Below are 10,731 nucleotides of genomic sequence, written 5' to 3' on the forward strand. Positions count from 1 at the left end.
GGAAAGGCTGCCTTCCTATCTATCTCCCCTCCCTCCCCAGGCTACCCTCCTACCTAGCACGTCACCCCCCCACAACAAGGGAAACCAATGCTTAAGGCAAAAGGCAGGTTTTACTGAATGACCTAAATAAGTGGAATTATACCCAAGTTTTTAAATTCGTAGAGTATAAGAGCAAAGATACACAGCTAAAGGTGATTAAACTACAAAAACCTGACTTCCAGAACAAAGCACTAAAGAAAGTGTGAAAAGTAACAGTTCAAAGCCATAATTACAAAAACATTTAAAACAAGCAAGCTCCAAAAAAATGAATTAGCTTTAAATTATCATTATATACAAAAAGTTTATTTTAGAAATCACATATCTTTAAAAAATAACATAGTTTTAAATTCTTATCCTGACTGGGTATTATTCACCATTTGAATGCCAGGGTGGTGGGGTACAATTAATTATGTGCAGATACCAAATTCATGAAATACTCATGGCATTTATACCAGTTCAAAACATTAAGGTAATTTTTAAATGAAAAAAAACTCAGGTTAGAAAGTTCATTTTGGAAACACACAAAAGTATCTTGATCTTGTAAACAGAAGTCCTGAAACTACAGATCCATTGCTGAGACTATTCCAAAAACTGGAAAAAGTGGGTATTAGTATTTTAATTCACGAACAGTTAAAAGGATCCGGCAGGACTTACATGTGGAGTGCAGAGTGGGCATCCCAGGGCGTGTGCCAGAGCAGAACAATGTGGAAACGCCAACCTCTTCTTTAGTTTCACAGGTTGGAAGCAAAAGAAAAGCCAGAAAAATAAGTGGGAAGCCATGTTCGGTAATTTTTTGGTAGAACTGGTTATCTTTGTTCCTAGTCAACTGGTCTCTTTTAATCTTACAAAAGCAGCACCGTTTGATGTCCTAGTTCAAATACCAGGGAGTCAGGACATAAAATAAAAATAAGTTTACTCACTATGCAGCACAAAATATAGGTCTTTGTAAATCTGAAAAACTGTGATTTAACTCGTTAAGAATGCTTAAAATCATTTTATAAAGAATTAAAATAATCCTTAAGGATGACTAAAGCAGAATTTTTATGCAATAAACATCAGATTTTAAAATTCCTGTAACATAAGACAATTACATTACTCTATTTCATTCTTTTTAACTAATATTCCCAGGTTATATTTTTAGTTAGGTGCTCCCACCCAGATCATGAGGTATTTGTATTTGGGGATAAATATAAACCAAAGATATCTTAGTGAGGGGAGTTTGGTTTCTTTGACCCAGCTAGAGCTCAACCCAGAGAAATATTGTCACCCTCTAAAAAAATTAAAAAAGAAAAAGAAAAAAAAAAGAAAACTTGTATCAGTCAGTTAATTGCAAAAATCTTCTGAGAACACAGTTGCCTTGTGCATCCACGATGAGTAGTTAAGGTTCAGGCTGAAAAATAAGATTTAAAGTTACATAAGAACAAAGCCTATCAATATTAACCATTCATGAAGACAAGCAACACCTGAGGGCAGTGGTTGGACCACCTAATTCCAATTAGATTGGATATAATCTCCAAATCTATGCTTCCCCTCAAATGGAGTCATTTGATGGGAAATGCATTTACTGAAGACGAACACTGCAGGTATGAAAGGTAGTGTGGGAGGTCTGATGAAAGATGCTCCTGTAAATCTCAGGAAAACTGGCCGTTATGTTATTGAACTGAAAATGTGTAACAGTAAAGTTGCATGTCTGAGCTTTATTATCAGGACGTCATTTCAGAGAACTGATTCTCTAAAGTGGTTTAATAGGGCACGAAACTCGATTCTCAGGGTATGCCTACTTATCTGTCAAAAGGCATTTTGAAAGGAAAACACAGAGAAGATGTGGAACAGGCACAGAAGATGACAAAAGAGCCCAATGAGAATTCCTCAGGACAGATCCACCCGAGATCTGGAAAGCACTTTAATACTCTACCCTTCTTCAAAAGATCAAGTTCAGAGAAATGGCAAGTCCTGTATTTACAAAACCGATGAAAATCACACTGTAATAATCAGTGAGTGCAGAGCAGGGGGTCTGCGTTTCCCACTTTTTCCACCATGATTCCACATCAAGGTAAAAAAAGACCCTTTTGTACAAATCCAAGAAGGATGTAGAGTTGGCAGCCCGACTGCCAAAGATGGTACCATGACTTTCTACTGAGGCTGGTTGACGGGACAGAGGGGAGGGAGGGGCAAGGTCCTCTAGAAAAGAACCCTATTTAAGGCAGGGGGCTCTAGTCTGTGGTTGACCTCCGGTACCAGAACCTGGCCCTGAAGTCATCGCTGCAGGTCATGAAGCCGGGGTTGGTGGGCGAGTGCACGATGCAGCGCACGATGTTGTTGTGGCCCAGGGACAGCAGGTTTCGGCGCTCAGCTGTGCGTGAGTCCCAGCAGCACAGGCTGATGGTCCTCTCGTCTGGCAGCAGCACGTAGTCCTCTGTATGGTTGAAGACAGCCTGTGTCCGGTGCACCTGCCGCCCGCTCAAGCCAGCACCTGCGCACAGACCGAGAGGGTAAGGGCCAGGGTAGCTTTACAAGTTCATACCTTAGACCCTCCCTCTGCCTGTTCTACTTTGGCTATTAATCCCATAGATATAAAAAGAGCATTTTAACATTGCTAAATTATTACACATCTATTGTGCAATTTTGGGAACTCTTAAGTATGAAAAAAGAATCACTCTGGGCCCAATCCCTTAGGCAACTGTTAACTGTGATGCACTTTGAGGTATAAAAACCTTTTAACAAACAATACAAACTGGTGCCACATCATATGTCTTTTCTATTGGTTTAAACCAACTTTCTGTTGGGTACATTTTTCATCATTTTTACTGTATGCAAAGTATCCCATTGATTAGAAACATCATTACTTAGTTCTTTTCCTGCTAGGCATTTAGTCTGTATCCAATGGTAAGCAATGTGGTGATAAACGTTCTTTGTTCAGAACACATTACTTCCTTAGAATTAAATTCCTAGGACTAGAATTACTGGGATGTAGGAACATCTACTCTCCAAAAGAAAGCTTTATGCTTTTTTATGACCATGAAAAAGATATATTTTGTTTAAACTACTATATAAAGTATAAAAAATAAAAACTGCCTGATAATTTTACACCCATAGTCAATATTTTGATGATTATCCTTCCCACATATCTCTGTGTTGTACTCATTTGAAATTATATAAATCAGAGCATACATCATATGCTGTTTTGTTCCAGTCAGTAGTGGAGACCATATAAAAAGGGAACACAGTGTAATGAATAACAATACAAACTTTGGTGTCCGAGCTGGTCACCACTTGTTAGTGATGTGACCTTGAACAAATTACTTCATCTTAATTCTCTTGTTTCATGGGGATTATTACAGCAGCACCCCCAACACTGCTGTGGGGATTAAATGAGGGAGAACCTGTTCAACAACTGTTCCTACACAATTTACTTGAGGCTTCTGGTAGACATTCATGCTGCCTCTAACTTTCCACCACTCCAGACAATGCTGGGTGGACATCTTTATGTGTGCCTGTGCATGCTGCCTAACTATCTTTTTAGGTTGAATTTCTAAGAGTGAGTATAGTGGGTCAAAAGATGCAGGGTGGGGCAAAAGTGGGTTTACAGTTGTAAGTACAATAATTATTATTACTATATTATTTTTCATATGAACCATTGTAAACCTACTTTTTGCCTCATCCTGTATATGTATTTAAAATTTTGATATGTGACACCAAACTGCCCTTCAGAAATATTTTACTAATTGATACTCTTAACAATGTACTTACTGAAATGTTTATCAATACTAGATAATACCAACCCTTTAAATTCCTGAAATCTGATGAGCACAAAATGATACCTCCCTTTTCATTTCTTAGGTTTTCAGTGAGGTTGGTCATTTATCTTTTATGTTCACTGACCAATGTCTAACATGTGTCTATTATATATGCTATGACTATTTCCCCTCTAATCCAGCATTTTTATTTTGTTTACAGTGTTTTCAATTAACTTTTAACATCAAAACTTCTAATGTTTAATTGGTAGTTTTCTCTTTTCCTTCATTATTTTAAGACTAGAGGCCTAATGCACATTGAAATTCGTGCAAGAGTAGGCCTCCCTCCCCCCCCCCCCCCCCCGGCTGCTGGCACCGGCTTCCCTCTGGCACAGGGGAGCTGGGCTTCCCTTGTAGCCCCGGCTTCGTCTGGAAGGACATCCGGTCTAATTAGCATATTCTTCTTCTATTATTATAGATAATTCTAACTAAACACTAAAACCGGAAACAGATCTAAATTTGCTGACACAAAGGGTCTTAGCCTTCGAATTAGGAAAACTGAAATTTGCATATAAATTCAGTATAACCTTATTTAAAATCAACTCCCAACTGCCCACCAAAACCAACCATAAAACATTTCGAACATTCATTAAAAAATCCCCAAATATAATAAATTTTTGTCAGCAGTCTGGTGTACCTTCTCAAGAGGGAGGAGGTTTTCCCATTTTTCTTTTTTTTTTAAGATTTTAAAAATTGATTTCAGAGAGGAAGGGAGAGGGAGAGACAGACAGAAACATCAATAATGAGAGAGAATCATGGGTCAGCTGCCTCCTGCATGCCCCCTACTAAGGATCGAGCCCGCAACCTGGGCATGTGCCCTGACCAGGAATCGAACAGTGACCTCCTGGTTCATAGGTCAACACTCAACCACTGAGCCACGCGGGCCAGGCAGTTTTCCCATTTTTACTTGATCACTTTTATACCTCACTTTTTGCAGCACACACACAGTCTTTTCATAGCAATAATCAAATATCTTTCAAACAAGCTTTATAGAACAGTAAGTGCTCAATGAAGTCACCAAGAACTACAATAAAAATGACTTTTCCCAACACTTGCTAGTTGTACCAGAAGCCAGAAAGACAGCAGGAAGCAAACTCAGGTTTCAAGGAGCTAAATCTACAGTAGACTATGCTGCCCCCTAGTGGTTAAGATCTCACCAACTCTTCAATTTTCTCCGCAATGCTAACACCATAGCAGAGCCCCTTTCAACAGTTTTGGGAGCTTTTAGGTTAGTCATGCAATTTTAGCACATGACACAAGCATCTCACAGAGGAGGAGACTAGCTGAAGTTTACTGGAGGTTTTCTACCACACAACAGCCTTTGCTGCTACAGGAACAGAAAAATGAAACACAATATTTTAACAACACTCACTATAAATAGCTAGACTTGAACAGACTACTGTGAAAGGATAAATTTAAATCTCATCAGAGAGCTCACAGCCACAACTGTTACCAATTAGAGGCCTACATGAATTAACGAGAAGCAGAAGAACAACTTTTTCTGTCTGAAGCACCCATTTTGTATCTAGGTTCAAATCAGAACACTTGTGGTCTCCCTTGGGGGCCACCTCTGCTCACTTAGGAATGGGCCAAGATCTTCCCCCTCAGCCTTCTTTGTCCTTAATGTGTACACTTAGGGAGGCTTTTCTCTGGACTGTAGAGAAGAGGGCAGGCGGTCAGCCTGCAAACAGACCACCAGTTCTCAAATGCTACCTGCATGGAATCAGATCTAGTTAAGCTACAATGTATTGAGAAAAGCAAAGGTAAGAAACTAGGGCTCTATTTCCAGGTCTGCCTTACTAACTGTAGGGTTGGCTAAACGATTTGGCCCTACCTAGTTTAAGTCTTGGGTTTCCCTTATCTGAAACTGTAAAATGATGCATAAGTGTTCAGTAATATCAATTTCTCACATACCTGTATATCTGACCAGCGTTCGTCCTGTTGATATTTCCCAAAGTTTAGCTACAGAGTCTTTTCCACTTGAAAGAATGTATTTAGAATTTTTGGAAAAGATGGCAGAACAAACTTCAGCACCGTCGTGTGCTTTCTCGAAAGTTGTGATGCACCGATTCGAGACACCATCCCACAACTTGATGCAGCCGTCCTTGCTACCAGTCACATACATGTTGGCACTAGGGTTGTAATTAACAGAACATATGGCATCGGTGTGTTGATCTTGAGGATTGCAAGAGACAAAACATTGAAATGTGTTGATATCATAAAGCCGAAGAGTAGGATGCTGAGTCCCCACAAGTATAAAGTCTCCAGAAGGGTGAAAAGAGATGGAGCGTAACATTTCAGCTTCCTGTTAGGACAGAGACATTAACATTAAATGACCAACTATGGGACAATTATTTCTAAAGGAAATGTGGAAAATATTTGGATGATGCAAAGAATCCATTAAACAATGGGTCAGGTATGAGAAAGAACAAATTACTTTAAGGTACCAAATGTGACTTTCAGCAAATACCTGACAGTTTTAACTGAGTAACTTTTTATTACCAAAAGTGACTTTAATGAAGTGACTGTTTTGTTTTCAAATGGATCTGCAACCTTTAGAGTGAAATTGGACTCTGTAGCAGTGCCCACCTGCCAGAGGATGTGGGCACACGACAACATGTGAACCACGTGCCAATGGAATCTGAGCCACGTGCCACCTGTGGCATACATCCTTGTTGCTATCCTCTCCTTTTATGTATGATCACTGAGACTACTTCTAAAAAGAGAATAGCCATACAACAGCTCACTGTATTTAGGAAAAAAGGTAAAGCTCTTCCCAAACATTCCTAACCTGAATGTACTTGAAGGCTCTTTTTGCAGATGGTTTAGAATAATCAAATAACTTAAGAGTGTAATCCCTTGAACCAGAGGCAAGGATCTGTTCCGTTGGGTGGAAAGCAAGACATGTGACTTCGTCCACGTGGTCATAAAGAGTCCGGATCACTGGGTGGTTTTCCATATTCTGTTGTGCAGTCTCATTCATCATAACCTAGATCAGTAAGATAAGGAGATACACAAAGTGTAAGATCTAACTCACAGAGCACTCTGCTACTATGCTTAGTAAAGCTGGTTTAAATTACTCTCTCCTTCTCCCAGGAAGGAACAAAGGCAGATAGTGTTACGGGGGTTTTTACCTCTATTGGCATGGCACTTTTAGCCAACATCCTTTCTGTGTCGAGTATCTTTATGGAGGCATCAGCAGACCCAGTAGCTATTAGCTGCCCATCTCTACTATAGGTAGCTACTCGGCATGGTCCTTTATGAGATGTGACATAGCAGGTTTCATACTCTGAAGCCTCTGGGGACATGGTCTGGACATCTGCATCGAATTCCAGGTCAATGCCCGTGCCTGGGGCAACTGTATCTGAACGACCAATTGCATACTGAACTGCAGTATCATCGTTTTCCATTCCTGAAAGGAATAAAAATGAAGGGCATGAAAAGTATTATTTTAAAAGGCCAAGTCAGGCCCTGGCTGAGTAGCTCAGTTTGTTAGTGTTGCCCAATATGCCAAGGTTGCGGGTTCAATCCCCCATCAGGGCACATACAAGCATCAACCAATGAATGCATAAATAAGTGAAACAACAAATCAATGGTTCTTTCTCCTTAAAAAATAAGGCCAAGACAAAGTTTAGGATCTATACTGGGAAAGATGTTTGCCATACCAACTTACTACTTCTTGGAGGTGCATGACACTTATACTTTACGAAACTAGGCACACTGACCAGGGTGCATGCAGTGACCACACTGTAAGGGAACATAGGTTGTAGAAGGCCAGGCTTCAGTAAGTAGTCACCTCTGCTGATTTTTGCCTCCAAAATGTTCTATATAACTACAACTACAGAAACAAAAAAGCAGTTCTGTAAATTGTTCATTTTTCCTACTCCATATTATATCGTTAGTGCTGAGATCTGTTAATATGAACTCTGAAGCTCATTAAGTCAGAAACATTAACACTAGTGAAACATATCTGAAAGAATGTTAAATAAACTGGTTTATCAAGAATGTTTTAAATTTAAAAAGCTCCACACATCATATAAACAATGTTTATTAGCATAGGAAAAATTAAAAAATGCAGATGAACAAAAAAATAAAAAATGACCCTGTATCACCCAGAGATACTGTTAACATGGTCGTATAAATTCTTCTGGACCTTTCTCCATGCATAAAGTTGTTTCACTTCTTAAAACAAAAATTCTCACAACTGGCACTGCCAGGTCAGAGGGTATAAACAGGTTTGATTAATTCTATATTTCACTGAGTGTTTTCTATGACCCAGGCAAGCACCAGGACATACTAATGAACAAGAAAAGGTCCTGATCTTTGAGGAGCTTGCCATATTTATTTATTTTTTTTGTGGGGGGAGGTATAGATCGTGTGGGAAACAACCCAAAACACTAAAGAAAATTTCAGACAGTACTTGTGCTAGGAAGGAAATGGGACTGTGTGTTAGATTAAGAGTGTGTGTGGGGGGGCATGGGGATAGTAATGAGGTTGTTTTAGAAAAGGTAAGAAGGACTCTGGGAGGACAATGTGAGCTGAGACTTGAAGAGTCAATAATCCAATGACTGAAGGGTCCAGATAATTTGCATAAAGATCCTGAGGCTAGAACCAGCTCGAAGTCTTCATAATCGGGACTATGCTATCTCCTTCAGTATCGAGCACTGTACTTGACACGTACTACACTAAAGAAGTGGAAATAATCTTGAAAAATTCTGATGGGTGAGAACATCTGAAACCTTGTCAAGGGATCAATGAATTGCTTTCACAGCTACCTAGTTTGATGAGATGCAGGAGCTGCTCTGAGGGTGCACAAACAGACTGAGGCTTGATTTCATTGATGAGGCCATTAGCAATGCTGATGAAGCCATCGTAGAGCAGCTGGCTAATGATCAACTTGTAAAGCTGCTGGCGGTCCTTCAAGCCCACTTTGGTTCTGTACATCTTGGAGAAGAGGAAAACAATTTCTCTGCTAGCTGCAAAGAGAAAAAAGGTGGATGGTGAAGAGAGGCACCAGTAAATCACAGAAGCAACACAGAAATTGGATCTGACTAGCAGGGCTCAAATCCCAGCTCAACTACCTGCGTTATCTTTGGTCAATGATTCGTTTGCCTGAGATCAGGTTCCTCAGCTGTTATATGTCTAGACACTACTGTTTCCACTAGCTCCGTGGTCAGCAAACTGCAACTCGCGAGCCACATGCGGCTCTTTGGCCCCTTGAGTGTGGCTCTTCCCCAAAATACCACGGCCTGGGGGAGTCTATTTCGAAGAAGTGGCATTAGAAGAAGTTTAAGTTTAAAAAAATTTGGCTCTCAAAAGAAATTTCAATCGTTGTACTGTTGATATTTGGCTCTGTTGACTAATGAGTTTGCCAACCACTGCACTAGCTGAATTTATGTTTACTAATATCAGTTATATCAGTCTTAATACATGTTTTGAAGCAACTGAGGTTGTTAAATTATATATTTAGATAATAAATCAAGATATGAGGGCAAAACACCTATTGTGCTATGAAAAGTTAATCAAGTCGAATGCTTTGGAAAAGAGTCAAAGGTGAATTGCTTAATAAAATATTGGCAAATAACATGGCCAAAACAACAATAAAAAAGGAGGGAGGCAAAACCTGAAGGGTCGGGCACTTAAGGTGGATTTACAGATGTCTAAGTGCTCCAGGCACTAGTTGTGAGACCTTGCTATATACTCTACACACATCGGGTAGGCAACTGATACGCATGACCTCATTAAATCCTCTTCTAATCCTGTTTAGGAGACGGGCAACCTGAAGCCCAGAGAGGTCTAACTCACCCAGGATCACACAGCTTGTATGTAAATGGCAAAGCCTGGATTCTAAGCCAGGCTACTTGACCCCAGAGCCCTTAAAGCGCTGTACTGATGGGTGTTAACAACAGCTGACATTTATTAAGCACTTGCCAGACACCATGCTGAGCACTTTATAAGGCAGCATTTGCTCACTGCATAAATTCATTCAATGGACATGGACTTAATAAGTACACGTGGAAGCAAATGCATATAATTCTATGCTTGTGTGGACAGCACTAGGACACAACAGAGATGGCGAAACTAAATCAAACAAGTTAAGAAATCCACTGAAACACGTGGCTGAGTAACTCGCCCAAGATGAAAGTGGCCTCCAAGGGCTGTCCACACGAGAGCCCAGAACTTAACTGCCATTCCATCCGGTCTCCTCACTCATGCCAGGAGCATTATGGGATGCACAGAGAGATTAAAAAGAAAAGAGAGGCCGAGCTCCGTTCTCAACGCATAGAACGCGGGCTCGCGGGGTTAGTAAGCGCCTAATGACCACCCCCGATTTGCAGGTGAGGACGCCGAGGCCCGAGGATAGAAGAATCCAACCAGGACTGGTTACGCCAGGTGCTGGAAGAAGGACCGGGAGAGAAGAGACGGCCCCTCGCCGTGCGCTCCGCTACCGCCGCGGCACAGAGGTGAACTAGGGCTGGAGGGAGGGAGGGAGCGAGGCCTTTGAAGAGGAGGAAACAGGCCCAGCCTGGCAAGTCAGCGCGCACTCATCCCCGCTCGCATTCACCCCTTCCCCTCACCCCAGTCCTTCCCGTGGCCCCCTAGAGGCCCCAGCCCGACCGCTCCAGCCGCTCTGCGCACATCCCAGGCCCCCGGTACCCGCGAGCGCAGCTCTCGGTCTCCCGCTCTTCTACAAAAATGGAGGCACGACTCCTGCCCGATCGATCGCTCCGAGCGCATACTCACTGCGCACGCGGAAAGGACGCCGCGCCGAGCGCTGCGCTGTCGATCGGCCCACTCGGCCCCGCCTGTCTCGCCATCTTACTTACTGGCACCTTCGAGAGGTTCGTTCACCTCCTCCGACTTTGTCTCCTACGCGACAGCACAGACGCCAAGAGGC

The 10,731-nt window shown here is 41.6% G+C and overlaps 1 protein-coding gene across 6 annotated transcripts in view; it reads right to left on the reverse strand.

The window, feature by feature from the left end:
- Nucleotides 1-326: 326 nt before the first annotated feature.
- The window catches only part of CSTF1 (cleavage stimulation factor subunit 1), a 29,419-nt gene continuing 19,014 nt past the window's right edge, over nucleotides 327-10,731 (reverse strand). Inside the window, exons 1-6 of one of the 6 annotated variants that reach the window (XM_008141197.3) lie at nucleotides 10,661-10,729; nucleotides 8,609-8,809; nucleotides 6,968-7,245; nucleotides 6,625-6,822; nucleotides 5,748-6,138; nucleotides 327-2,512 (exon numbers count right to left, since the gene is read on the reverse strand). In XM_008141197.3, coding sequence (XP_008139419.1) covers nucleotides 2,253-2,512; nucleotides 5,748-6,138; nucleotides 6,625-6,822; nucleotides 6,968-7,245; nucleotides 8,609-8,777 — 1,296 coding nt within the window. In that variant the 5' untranslated portion in view covers nucleotides 8,778-8,809; nucleotides 10,661-10,729 and the 3' untranslated portion in view covers nucleotides 327-2,252. Of the gene's footprint in view, nucleotides 2,513-5,747; nucleotides 6,139-6,624; nucleotides 6,823-6,967; nucleotides 7,246-8,608; nucleotides 8,810-10,411; nucleotides 10,442-10,490; nucleotides 10,552-10,577; nucleotides 10,621-10,660; nucleotides 10,730-10,731 lie in introns of those variants that run through there. The other 5 variants (XM_054723651.1, XM_028145047.2, XM_054723652.1 and 2 more) reach the window with 5 other exon arrangements.

This window comes from Eptesicus fuscus, chromosome 12 (assembly GCF_027574615.1).
Source record: "Eptesicus fuscus isolate TK198812 chromosome 12, DD_ASM_mEF_20220401, whole genome shotgun sequence".
Taxonomy (NCBI): Eukaryota; Metazoa; Chordata; class Mammalia; order Chiroptera; family Vespertilionidae; genus Eptesicus; species Eptesicus fuscus.